This window comes from Oratosquilla oratoria, chromosome 28 (genome assembly GCF_046742065.1).
Source record: "Oratosquilla oratoria isolate Oo_2021 chromosome 28, ASM4674206v1, whole genome shotgun sequence".
Lineage (NCBI taxonomy): Eukaryota > Metazoa > Arthropoda > Malacostraca > Stomatopoda > Squillidae > Oratosquilla > Oratosquilla oratoria.
The window spans coordinates 26,540,929-26,555,468 of NC_134804.1; the positions used below are offsets into that span (position 1 = coordinate 26,540,929).

General features: G+C 40.4%; 1 protein-coding gene across 1 annotated transcript in view; it reads right to left on the bottom strand.

The window, feature by feature from the left end:
• Positions 1 to 13,113: 13,113 nt before the first annotated feature.
• LOC143040261 (uncharacterized) overlaps positions 13,114 to 14,540 on the bottom strand; it is a 49,078-nt gene continuing 47,651 nt past the window's right edge. The window contains exons 19-20 of the mRNA XM_076211028.1: positions 13,943 to 14,023; positions 13,114 to 13,561 (exon numbers count right to left, since the gene is read on the bottom strand). Coding sequence (XP_076067143.1) covers positions 13,531 to 13,561; positions 13,943 to 14,023 — 112 coding nt within the window. The 3' untranslated portion in view covers positions 13,114 to 13,530. The remainder of the gene's footprint in view (positions 13,562 to 13,942; positions 14,024 to 14,540) is intronic.

Here is a 14,540-nt window from a genome sequence, read left to right on the forward strand (position 1 = left end):
GAGGAGGGGGAACTCAGGTAGCTTTGGCATCGTGGACTACCTCTCCCAGTTCCAACTACGGCCAATATATTAAGCTCATCACACCCCTGAAGACAGTCCTAGGACTAGTACCGAAACGTCGGGCATTAAACCTCCCACTTTGATTCTGGTGTTTACGTTTCTCCCCTTTAACATGGATCCCAGACTCCAGATCTCCACACACACACACACACATATATATATTTTTTTTTTGGGGGGGGGGGGCGGTTTCTACCTGCTCGGAACTCAACCTTGCGGCGTTCCAGAACAGTCCATACACGAAAGTCAGATAGTGGTGACCAAGTTATGCTACTATTAGCAGGGTCATTTTTCAACCTGGATTTAATCAAATTGGGTTCCGTGCCTCAACGGGGGCTGTCACACCCTAGCATGGTTATGAAAAGAATACTGTAATCTCATGTACTATTATAATCATATACATGTGATTAAGATAAATTAACATTATTGGTTATTATTCTGGTTAATGCATAATTATAAGTATGTAAAGACGTTTTGCAGGAACGCGGGCGTGATTCACCTACAGGAGATGTGAGAGCGGAAGAAGAAGGAATACATTTCAAACGAAATCACGTAACGTACCTAACTTATTTCTTTTGTGACGTCACACAGTCGTTACTATATAAACAAACACCGAAGGAAGGTGCGAAAAAGAGATTAGATATGTACTTCCTTGAGATGTAGAAGTGTTCCCTTTAATATTGAACATTGGCTCCTAGCCAATCGTGGTCGAATATCCTTGCACAACAGAAATCGTTGTGATTTCTTCTATTATCGCTCCTAGCTCATCGTAGTGGACTCCCTGTATGACAGATATTCCCGTCACCTTTCAAATATCTACCCTCCTGGTTAGTGCTGGGCAAATACCGCTAATTTCAATACCGGAATTACCGGTAAACAACAATGCTGTTACCGGAATTACCGGTAATTTACCGGTAAAAGACTCGTGAGGTAGTAGTGACGTCCCAAGTTCGAGTCGCCTTTATGACTTAAATCTAAACAAATTTCATCCTACTATGGTGTGTAGTCACAAGCTTTGTAACGTCGTCACTATAAAAATCCTGCGCTCCGAGTCGTTACTCCAACTCTCGTGGGCGGGGAGTAGGGAGGGGGTGCGTGTAAGGTCACAGCATTACCTACTCTCCCTCAGTGCATAGGCCTACTCACCAATCCCCCCCTCCCCCTCTCACACTCCACTTCCGTCTCTATGTAAGTGCAATTTCATACAAAGAATATATTTTTCACATAGAAACACAATTTCATAAAAGAAAAATAATTACATGCATCATTTTTACACATTACACATAAAAATTCATTTCCAAAATCACCCATTTTTCATTTAGTCAGGACAAAGTTTTTTTTGTACAATTGAGGTTTTAAAGGTTTTGTGCGAGATGAATTGACATATGTAGGTCATTTTCATAATGTTTTTTTTTTACCAAGTTCCTCTTATATATTTTTTTCAATTGTTCATAGTTGTCATTTTTTATATTGGAATTACGTTAATTTTGTATTAGCAGGACTCTACGATCCCTATATTTATATTATAGTACCTTTAAATGGACAAAAAACACACGCATATGTTTTATTTTAATTTTTTATTCTGTGCATCCATTTGGATACATGCCCACCGGAACATAGGCTGACTAATCGAATACGTACATTTTGCACTGAACCCCTACCGGCCGAGATGCGAACAAAACGATCTAGCACGACTGTTAATTTTCATATTCGAATACGTACATTTCGTACTGTGTATCTGTGGGCCGAGAAGGGAGCAGGACGATCTAGCACGTTGAATACGTTCCTGTTAATTTTCATCCTACGTAGGGCCGTCAGTACTGTCACTCAGTACCACCAAGCCGAAACGTGCTTCCCGCTCTCTGAGTATTATGTGCTTCCCGCTCTCTGAGTATTATGGGATAGCTTATCGGTTAACGGAGCCTAAACGGTAGCAGATTTTTTGCTGGTAAGCTACCGTCAAGGTTGTTACCGATAAAACCCGTAACTACCGGTAGCTGCCCACCACTACCGTCACTCAGTACCACCAAGCCGAGACGTGCTTACCGCTCCACGAGTGTTTGGTATAGCTTATCGGTTAACGGAACCTTAACGGTAGCAGAATTATTGCCGGTAAGCTACCGTCAAGGCTGTTACCGATAAAACCGGTAACTTTACCGGTAGCTGCCCACCACTACTCCTGGTAGATCGCAAGATCTATATATCGTTGACTCCCCGTATGTGACGGAAATCTCCGTCACCTTTTAGATATCGACCCTCCTCGTCGATCCTTTATTACACCCTGACAGAGGACTCTCAAAAAGTGATTGTTACTCACAATCACTATCATCATAGACTCCCCTGACAGTGGATTCCCCGTATGTGACCGAAGTCTCCGTCATTTTTCAAATATCGACCCTTTATCACTCCCTGACAGAGAACTTAATTTTTTTTATTCATAATCACCATTGTAATTGGGTAATTGTCATACCTTCTCCAATCTTAACTATAGTGTCACAAAGAAAAGTACCCTAAAGTGACTGTGCCCATTGTCGATCATCGGAAATCAGTGTTGTGAATTTTTAGTTGAAGTATTTACCTACTATTACACGGAAAGAGAGCTATGCTCGTGGTGACGAGCACAGCTCTCTTCCCGTATAATACAACTAGGTAAATACTTTGTATCTCTCAGCATCAAGTTTTTTCTTAAAATCTTGAATAGTGTTTGCACACACTGTTTCGTTGTCTAATTTGTTCCAAGTATTTACCTAGTTGTATTTTGCGGGAAGGGGAGCTATGCTCGTGATGTACCGCCTTTGTATCTCGCAGTGTCTCGTTTGCTTTTAAACTCATGAATGGTTTTTGCGCATACTATTTCATTATCCAGTTTGTTCCAAGTGTCCAATACTCTATGTGGAAAACTGTTTTTCTTCGGTTCTCTTCTATAGCTATGTTGTTGTTTTTTTCTTTCCATGTCCTCTTGTTTCTCTCTTGTCCCAGATCGGTAAGTCCTCTTTATCAAGTATCTCTGTGCCTTTCATGATTATGTATATGGTCAGACTCAGTAGGTCACCTCTCTCTCTTCTTTGCTCCAGCGTCGGTAACTCCAGTTTAGCCAATCTCTCCTCCTATGATAGGTTTGCAAGTGCAGGTGCCATTTTTGTTGCTGCTCTCTGGATTCTTTCTATTTTCTTTATATTCTTTTTTATACTGGGGGACCACAATGTCGCTGCATACTCTAGTCTAGGCCTTATCAATGTAACCAATATTTTTTTTATCATGTCTTCATCCAAGTATGCAAATGCCACTTTTATTGATCTTAGCAAGTTGTAAGTCTCCCCGACAATTTTGTTAATCTGTTTATCATAGGACAAGTCATTTGTGATAATTACCCCCAAATCTTTTTTGGATCCGACCTTCTTTACTTCCTTGGTTCCAATTGCATATTTTCCTGATATTCTGTTTTTGCTTTTTCCAAACTCCATTATGCTACACTTCTTAGTATTAAAGTCCACTTCCCATTTCTGACTCCAGTTCCATACCCTATTCAGGTCTTCCTGCAGTGCTTCACAGTCCTTATCAGTTTTTACTTTCCTTAACAGTTTGGCATCGTCTGCAAAGAAGCTCATGTAACATTTCACATCCTCGTCCATGTCATTCACATAAATAGCAAACATTATTGGTGCCAGTACAGATCCTTGTGGTACTCCACTGATCACCTCTTTCCAGTCTGAATATTTTTCTCTGAGCACTACTCTCATCTTTCTACCCGTCAGGAAGTCCTCCATCCATTTTAGTAGGTCCCCTTGTATTCCTCCTATGTGTTCCAGTTTTTTAGTAATTTTCTGTGTGATACTTTGTCAAAGGCTTTTTGCAAGTCTAGGAATGCACAATCAGCCCATCCATTTCTTTCTTGCACTATGTCTATTAGCCTTGAGTAGAAGCATATTAAGTTTGTGGTGCATGATCTTCCTTGCCTGAACCCAAATTGTCTTGGGTTTAATATGTTGTTGTCTTCCAGATGTTTTACCCATCTATTCTTGATTATTTTCTCACAAATTTTGGCTATAGTGCTTGTTAGTGATACTGGCCTATAGTTGGTGGGTTCCTCCTTGTTTCCTCCTTTATATATTGGTACAATGTTAGCATTTTTCCAGTCATTAGGTATCTTTCCTTCTTTGAGTGAGCTATTTATTATGATGTGTATTTTGTCCGTTAGTTCTTCTTTGCATTCCTTTAGAATCCAATTTGCAATACCATCTATCACTCTGTGTGGGAAGCAGTTCCTTTTCAGATCTCTTCTGTAATTATCATTTTTTAGTTTCTTTTCGTGTCCTCTTGTTTTACCATTATCCCATATTAACAAGTCATTCTTATCTCTGCTCCTCACACTTCCTAAAGTAATATGTTTCTTGTTTATAAACGCTGTTCAATAGAGCTAAGACCATGGATATAATCTTAATGCATGAATGAGACTTTATACACACATATACCAATGACTATTTCCCCTTTACAAGAGAGGTAGCAAAAAACAAAGGCATAAAATCCACTCCCACCCATTCCATTCCCACATACTTCACTCCCATTCATCATGCCCCCTCCCTCTTGGCTTCCTCTGGCTGATGGGTCATCCCTGCATCTCACCCACTGCCCTGCATCAGAAACAGCAAGACGCAGCACATCCACAGCAAGGTCGTTTCATTTAATTGGCAACCCCCCTCTCATGCAGAAAAACAGAAGATAGGGGATAAATCCCTTTGGGCTGCATCAGTTCTATCCTTTATTAGTGAATTCTTAGTTGTTCTACCTCCATTTACTTCTCTGACTGACTTATATATTCTATGTGAATCCGTGGTACTCCCCAAGGCAGTCGTAGCTCCTCTTGGGGATTGGTGCCACCTGCGTAGAGCCGGTGGCCAGGGCTGGTTGTCACTGTTTGGCCCCTAACTCTTGGGGCTGGGGGGTGGTCCTACGACGTAGACGCTGCGGCTCCAGGACCAGCAATCTACAGCAACACTTCTCACCAACTGGACAAAAGAACACAAATACATACCTCATCTCTACATCAACAACACTCTAATACCACACACAAACACACCAAAAATTCTTGGTGTAACATACGATACATCCATGTCTTTCAAACAACACATCACAAACATAAAAAACAAATGCACACCTAGACTTAACGCACTTAAGTCAATCACTGGAACAACATTTGGACAAAACAAAGAAACTAATACAACAATATACAAACAATGCATACGTTCAGTGATGAATTACACGAGTCCTGCATGGGCTCCTAATCTCAGTGAGACACACCACAACACCCTTCAAATCATACAAAACAAAGCCCTAAAAACAATTACAGGCTGCACAAATACAACACCTACAGACCATTTACACCATGAAACAAAAGTCCTCAAAGTCAAGGACCACCTTGACATGAGAGGCACACAAACACTTGCCGCAGCCATCACAAACACATCACACCCACTACACTACATAGCAGAACACCCACGCACACCAAGAAACATTAAAACAACACCCAAAGACCTGTATCACACACAGATACTCTCTTCTCTTCCTCCACAACCACCAAATACCAGCCTCCGGAAACATATTCATAATCATATCACTCACCGCTCCATTAACACACTAAAAGACAACACATTGCTGCATGCCAGACCCCCTGATATCCACCCTTCTGAATCCTCTCTCCCACGAAAGGACAGAGTCCACCTGGCCAGACTGCGGTGCGGCCACCACCCAGCACTTCTAAGCTACCAGAAGAGGCTGGATGACCGCATTGTGAACAGCTACCCAGGATGTAACACTTCACCCCATACCATACAACACATAATGGAAGACTGCATTATACACAATCATGCACGCAAACAACACAACATACACTCTATAAAGGATTTGTGGGAAAACCCAGTTTCAGCTGTGGCATTCCTTGGGGAGACAGGACTGCTCAGACAGACAGTCTAGGGAACGACAACAACAACAACAACGTGAATCCATTCTCTCTCAATTTCATCACATTTCTGATTCAATCACTCTTCTTTCTTTCTTTTGAATTTCTGCTTGATTTCAAAATCCAATTCCCTGTGTCTCTCATCATAACCCTGATGTTGCTTCCTACTATCTATTAGGATACCACTACATAGTCTCTTAATTCTATATCAACCACCCTTTCTTCCCACTCATCTTGGCTTCTCGTGGATGGTTGGTCATCTTTGTATTCTGCCCACTGCCCTGGGTCAAAAGCAATGCATCAAGACACAGCACATCCAAAGCAAGGCTGCTTCCCTTGATCAATGACCCCTCTCTCCACCCCATGATGCAGAAAAAGAGAAGGCAGAGAGAAATCCCTGCAGGCAATGTCAAAATATCATTCATATATAACCTCTCCCTACCCTCCCCATCCTATCTTTTCCTTGCACCACAATATCATCTATACACAGCCATTCTCCACTCACCTCTATCTCCTGCCCTCTCCCTTCCTTGCTCAACAGACATTCCCCTTTCATCCCATCCAACCATCTTATCCTTGGTCATCCCCTCAAGTTCCCTTCCTCCATCTCTGCCTTCCACAGCTTTTCTACTAATATTTTTTCACTCACTTTACATGTGTCCAAATCATCCCAATACTCTAATACTATCTAAGCACTCATTTAAATCTATCAAAAAATCCCTCCTTTCCCCTACACTCTTCTCACTACCAGGTTCACATGTGCTTACAAAAACCCACATCTCCCACACCAGTTTTACCTTCATCAACATTAACCTTGATGATACTTCCTTCTGCTTCACCACACACTTCCCTATCTCATCATGTACCAGCAGAGCCACCCTTTCCTTCCCTCTTCACTCCTGACACCCTGCCCATCACACTTCCAAACAAATAATCCCTTTCAACTTGGTTTCACTCAGTGCTTACACATCCATCTTCCTTCTCACAAACATGCTGCCAATCTCCCTTTTACTCTCATCTGTACTATAAACATGCATATCTAATTACCCTGTTAGTTTTCTGGTTGAAAATTTCTTCCCAGATCCTCTTATGCCTTGACTTCTCATAGGATAATTTTATAGGGAGCAAGATGCCTAGTCCCATCACTTTGCTGCCTTTCATGATTAGCATGGGGAATATGGTGGCAGAACTCTTTCTTCCCCTACCACAGGGTATACAAGTAAAAAGAAAAAGTATACTCAAAGAAGTGATACAGGACATTAAGAGAGAACAGCATAATGGAAGGACAGTTATAGTGTAAAAGTAGCATCATTACTCTAACATAGACAAAATAATGTGTGACTCTACTCTGTAGGGACACCCTAAAGCATTGGCTGCATGCTACAGTGTAAATAATACTGCACAATAACATGCAGTCAATAATGCATGAGGTTACAGGTCAATCAGTTGCCCCAGATATCTCTTGCAGAAGACCAGTAATCTCCAAGAATATGGCAACAGTCTCTAGTCAAGACCATAAATTATTTAAAGAGATATTGTGTTGTTGTCAGTGTACTGCCAATGTGGGACATTGTAGTATGTTGTATTCTGTGTCTTCTGTGTAGTGGTTACATCTGGGACAACTTGGGTCTGTGGCCACGTCTATTATGTCTTGGTATTCTCTTAATGATGGATGATGTCTAGAGCACAGCTGTGCTAGTGTGTTTCATGTTTTGCAGGGATTATTCAAAGGAATTTTTAGAACTACAAAATGGTCAGAGGCAAAGCTAGGGTTCAGGGTTTGCTTAAAGCCACAGGAAGCCAGCACTTTGTGGATTTTCCAAGATGGATTCTGAGCAACTCTGAACTGTATTTCACTAATAATTCTAGCCACTATATTTTGTAAAGAATTTTAGCATTCAAAATAAAAAATTCTTTATAATTTCCATAAAATACATACAGAATATGATCCTTGCTTCACCCCTGGTAAAAATCAGCACAAAACTCATTACAAGTACATAATATTTTCACTTAAAACTCACATTAAATAAGGCAGCGCTCTCCTGTTCCCAACAAATGACAAGGGATGGTATTTTTCTGGAACTTTTTCTGTCTTTTAATTAATTTTTACACTTTTCTTGATACACAATGTCTTCTTAATTTTTTTGTCTCTTTGAACACTAATAATGACCTTTAGATCCATAAAATTCCTCTACATTACACAGATTTAAACAGAGACACAATAACAACCACTCTAGTGAAGACACTACAATTTTACAGATCCACAAAATTGTTTTTTCAGCTGCACATTTTCATTTACAGCTGCAAAATTATTGTTCCATTATTAGAATAATCCTTGATGTTTGGTGTGGGAGGGTTTTCTTTGTGGGACTTTTATCTGAGGGTTATTACTTTATTATTGAATTTGGTAGGATTTCTTTAAGGTCTTGATTACCGTATTTTCCGGCTTAAAATGCGCATCGGGTTATAATGCGCACCCATGCACTTCGTTATCTCGGTACACAGATAGCGCGCACCGACGTATAACGCGCATGCCCGATCGCATTTGTCTATAACGCAGTTTTACCTCGGTATTTATATCATGTGAACGAGGTTACATGGAGAAGTATTTTTCATTGGCTAGAGCCACCGCTGGGAAATCTGTTGATTTGTCACTAAATTAAGTGTTAGTTTAGGCATCAATCAGGACACAACTAAGAAAAAGTCGGAACTACATGTACCGGTATATGACTCATGTTGTGCGTTGGTCCCTTATTACTTTGTAGCTTAAATAGTTTCGAAATATGATCTAAAAAAAGTTTATTGAAAGTAAAATATACAGAAAAATTTCGGGATTTTTACAGAAAATTTTCATTTTATATCTTGAGGAAATAATTCGTCTTTACCTTTTTTTTTTTTTTTAATACTGAAACAAACGACAGACTGTTTCGTTTTAGCTTTGAACCTGCAATGACAGTTGTGAAATAGGACAGTCTCTCATCGAGGTGACGTTTAGTTAATATAACTCCCGAAAGAGGGTGTTGTAGTCAGGTGTTTGACACGATTTTATGAACGGCCTCAACAGAATTTGTACCATACCTAAAGTGAAGCAACAAAGCCAACATAAAAATTCAAACTAAGATGCTGTGAACATGGGCAAATATCATGAATATTGATCATGTTTCATGGTGTTTAGGCCTATTTAAACATGAAAAATAAGATTCGATAGATACCTACCTATACCAAATATTTATATACGGTAGCCCATGCTGGCGTATTCTTTCATGTCACCATGGCTGTTCTTCTTGTTCTCGACTTTGTAACAGCCAACATCGTCACATTGTTGTGGAAAAAAAATTACACACACAGCCGCAGAATTTTTATCGTAGGCCGTAGATAACGCGCACCCCCCATTTTAAGGCCCTTCCAACGGAAAAAAGTCGCGCACTATACGCCGGAAAATACGGTAGTTATTTCATTGTGAATGTGGATGTTTTGCATGGTTTGGGCTGTTTGTTGATATAGATGTTTGAGTATTATTCTGCTGGTGTATATATATATTTTTCATACTGTTGGTTGTGTGAAGAATGTGTGTTGTTCTGGGTTTTGGCATACAATCACATTCTTGTCATTTTCATATGTTCCATTAGAAGAATTTTGGTTTCTGATTGCTGGTGTCCTATAGGCATGGTTTTGGTGCATCCTGTTATCACTCTTAGTACTCCATTCTGTAGTATTTGTAAATTAATTAATGTATTTGACAGCTTAGACACACCTCAATTTGGGCAGGCTTATATTTGGTAAATGCATGGTTAACCATCATTACTTAATCTCTTCCCCACTGATGTTATTTTATATGAATTACCAGTAAGACTTGTTATAGATACCATGGAAAAAATAATTAAATAAATACACCAAGGGCTTTTTCTCCCTTACAAGGGAGGTACCCAAAGTCATACATACATACATATACCAAAGGCTATTTTCCCCTTATAAGGGAGGTAGCCAAAAACAAAGGCATAAAAACCACTCCCACCCATTTCATCCTTATCACACTCCACTCCCCTCCCTTTTATCTTGGCACCTCCTGGATGATGGGTCATCCCTGCATCTTGTCCACTGCCCTGGGTGAGAAGCAGTGTCACAAGACACAGCAAAGCCGCTTCATTAAATTGGCGACCCCGCCCCCCTCTGTCCCCTCATACAGAAAAGGTGAGAAATCTCTTTGGGCTGCGTCAAATTTTTCTCACACATATTACTTCACCCCCAATCCCCCACCCATTCCACTTCATGGATCACAACATCATCCACATACAACCATTCTCCATCCACCCATCTTCTGTCCTTCCTCAACAGGCATTCCCCTCTTCCCCGAAGCCCCTTTTACCCCATCCATCCATCTCATCCTAGGTCACCCCTCATGTTCACTCCTTCCACACCTCTTTTACTAGTCTTTCTTCACTCATTCTTTCCATATGTCCAAACCATTCCAATACTCTTTCATCCACCCTGCCTCACAACTCCCTTTCCACCCCCGTTTTCCTCACCTCCTAATTTCTCATTCTATCCATATGTACCCAAAGTCAAAAGGCATAATTCCACTCCCACAAATTCGTTCACCACCCCTACCTCCCTCTTTTCTTGGCTCCTCCTGGATGATGGGTCATCCCTGCATCTCGCCCACTGCCGAGTCAGAAACAATGCAGCAAGACACAGAATATCCACAGCAAGGCCATTTCATTGAATTGGTGACCCCCTTCTCTGTCCCCTCATGCAGAAAAAGAGAAGACTACATATATATATACGAAAGGCTTTTTCCCCCCTTACACGGGAGGTAGCCAAAGAGAAAAAGGCATTGAAACCACTCCCACACATTCCATCCCCTACATACTCCATTCCCCTCCACCCTCTTCCCTCCCTCTCATCTGGCACCTCCTGGATGACAGGTCATCCCTGCATCCTGTCCACTGCATTACTGCCTTGATTTTTACTCTTCTCATGATTTTTATGTCCTCTGCAAACATGTTGGTATTGATTGTTGCTTCGATCATGTCAATGACATAGACAAGAAACATTATCAGCATAAGCACTGAATCTTTTGGAACTCGGCTCGTTACTGCTTTCCATCTTGACATCTTTTACTACTGTCTTCATGTATCTTTCATCCATTCTAGTAGTTTGCCTCTCAGCCCTCAAAGATGCTCTAATTTCCATATAAGTTGATTGTGAGGTACTTTATGAAAAGCCTTTTCTAGGTCAAGGTACACAAAGTCCACCCAACCCTCTCTCTCTTGCAGAGCATCAGTCACTCAAGGCTCAAAAGATCTGACATACACAACTCCATATCTGAAACCAAAATGACTGTCAAAATGTTCATCTCTTCGAGATATTTGTCCATCGATCTTGCACATAATTTCATTATTGTGCTGGTCAGTGATACCGGCATATAATTTAGGGGTGTCTTCTTATTTCCACCTTTGTGAATTTGACACCCCATTTGCACTTTTCTAATCAAGTGGCACAATGTCTTCTTTCAATGAACATGCAATAAGACTGTGCATCTTGTTTGCTAGTTGTTCCCTACATTCTTTAAGCACTTCCATACGGTGACGCCTACGTAGGCATCATGAGGAGCAAGCGAGTACATGATGATGCCGACATCGGCGTCTTGATTATATTTATTAGTCGTACCTACGTAACCTCCATTCTCTCTAAACTGGCTTCATCATATTTTCTATGGTTATCAAAATTCACGGGTGAAAGAGAACGAACGATTGAGCACTGACTTTATTTTTTATAATGTGATCATTATGACGCAACATCGCATGTCGGGCGGCTAATGCTGCCAGACGTGCGATGTGCCCCGGAGTGAAGAGGTTAAGCACTCTATTCAATTTGAGATCCCATCAAGTCCTGAAGCTTTTGTCATATCCAATGACCCCAAGATATTGAACACTTCTCTCACTTCTGTGTTTGGAGGAATGTGCACGTTTGTTACAGATCATGTTTTGATTTGGTTATATTATGTTTTGATTTTGTACCAGGTTACAAGTATGGCACAGATTGATAAGAATAACTTTGTTGTAATTTTGAACATTTTACCAGTGTTGCATATTTGATGACTGACGATTCAGTTTAACATCACCAACTTCCCTTATCAGGAGGCTAGGATAGTGCGCCTTACAGAAGACTTTGTAGCGTGGAATTTAATGAATCATGTCCTTTGTCCAACTTGTTGGCATCAAGGTTTGAATGGCCCTCACCTCAACTAAGTCACAAGTAGCAACGCTCTAACTTACTCTGCCAAAAGGCATCCAGCATGCCTAAATAGTGATAAATTTTGAGATAATATGCTGTTTGCACATATTTACACAATCAAGATGCTCTCAAGACCATAGATTGCTAGAGTTCAGATATTCCACAGTCTTGTGAAAGATTTTTTTCCTGTTCTTTCCAGTAGTCAAATCTCACTGGACTCAACCTACCTACCATTGGCATGAGTGCATCATCATTTATGATTTTTTTGTTCCCTTCCATATATAGGTCAGCACAAGTTTCCTACTGACATTCTCTTCTTTTTTCACCCCTTCCATCCTAGGATGAGATGGATGGATGGGGTGAAGGGGGCTTTGGGGAAGAGGGGAATGTCGGTTGAGGAAGGACGGGAGAGGACAGAAGACAGGGGTGAATGGAGAATGGTTGTATATGGAAAATGTTGTGATGCATGAGGTGGATTGGACGGGGGAATGGGGGTGAGGTAGTGTGTGTGAGCAAAAATTTTGACGCAGCCCGAAGGGATTTCTCCCCGTCCTCTCCTTTATATGGGGGGACGGAGAGGGGGGGTCGCTGATTCAATGAAGCGGCCTTGCTGTGGATGTGCTGTGTCCTGCGACACTGCTTCTGACCCAGGGCAGTGGACAGGGTGCAGGGATGACCCGTCATCTAGGAGGTGCTAAGATGGGAGGGAGGGTGGAGGGGTGTGGAGTGTTTTCGGGGATGGAATGGGTGGGAATGTATTTGTGCCTTGTCCTTTTTGGCTACCCCCCTGGTAGGGGGGAAAAAAGCCTTGGTATATGTATGTATACTTCCAGATATTAAATGTGGGATAAAAATATGACACTATTATTCTCTCATGGCTCCAAATGCAACTGAAGCATGATGTGCTTTATTAAGTAATTCACCATCATAGACTTAATCAACACACCTCACAATTCTTTTGCAAGGGCATTCTCAGTTCATGATTCATAAAATTTCTGCTCATCAAAGCTGTACACCCTAAACTTATTAATACTTCTACAATGAACTTCATGATTCAATGATTTTATAAGTTCCAGAATATGCAGTGAATCATCACAATAACAAGTAATAATCACAATGATTTTATCAAACAACATTAAAAATAAGAGGAAGAAACTGAGAACTCTGGTACAATAAACTGAGATGAAGTCTCAAGAGGTACTCATATAAATTGGCTGTTAAAATACATTCTGTTCAGTCCTATGCTATTCTAGAATAATAGGAATTTCAATGAAGAGAAGTTACGATCTCCATGATGAAAAGTTGCGGTTCCTGAAAAAGAGCAGAAACAAATCAAATAAAAACTGCACATATAAAACTAAAATCTAAGTGAAAAATATCTTATCTATGTCAAAGAATAGAGAAGGTGATGAGAATATACTATAAGGTGAATAGCTGTGCCCTATGCATTCACCTTTGCCCTATGCACTTGGACTGTAGGAGCATTAAGTCACTACCGAGAATCGCAAAGAAGTGCAGGCCTCAAACCCACCACGGAAAATGACCAGCTTGCTTCCAATTGTGCCACCCATGCATAAAGGCAATTAAAGAATTCATGCGGCATGACAAAATCTATGATGTAAAAATTTGAAACCCAAAAGTTGACTGAAAAACATATCTATTTCAAGTAAGAGAAACCACTCTAATAATTACCCTGACCCAAATGATGACCCTCCAAATGCTGGGGACTGTTGTGCGATGCTCTCAAAGGAAGACGCTTGCTGATTGCCAAAACTAAAACACAAAACTGAATTAATAACATGTCTGATATGTATAACTAATATCATACCATGATTCAACAGTAATCTGCAAGTCTAACAACTACCATCACTATCCTTATAAAGGGTAAGAAGCCTCTTTATACACACACACACACACACATTTCTCTATGTTCTTTTTAGTACTGGATGTCCATAGTGTTGCACCATACTCCAATCTTGGTCTTATCAATGTAATTAATATTTTCTTTACCATTTCTTCATCCAAGTAGTCAAAAGCCACTTTTATTGATCTTAGTAAATTGAAGGTTTCTCCAACTATTTTGTTGATATGTTTGTCTGGTGCAATGTCATTGCTGATAATTACTCCTAGGTCCCTTTCCAATTTAACTTTTTTAACTTCCTTTGTACCAATTTCATATAGTCCCGATATTCTATTTTTACTTTTTCCAAATTCCATTATGCAACATTTCTTGATGTTGAAGTTCACTTCACACTTTTGATTCCATTCCTAGACTTTATCCAGGTCTTTT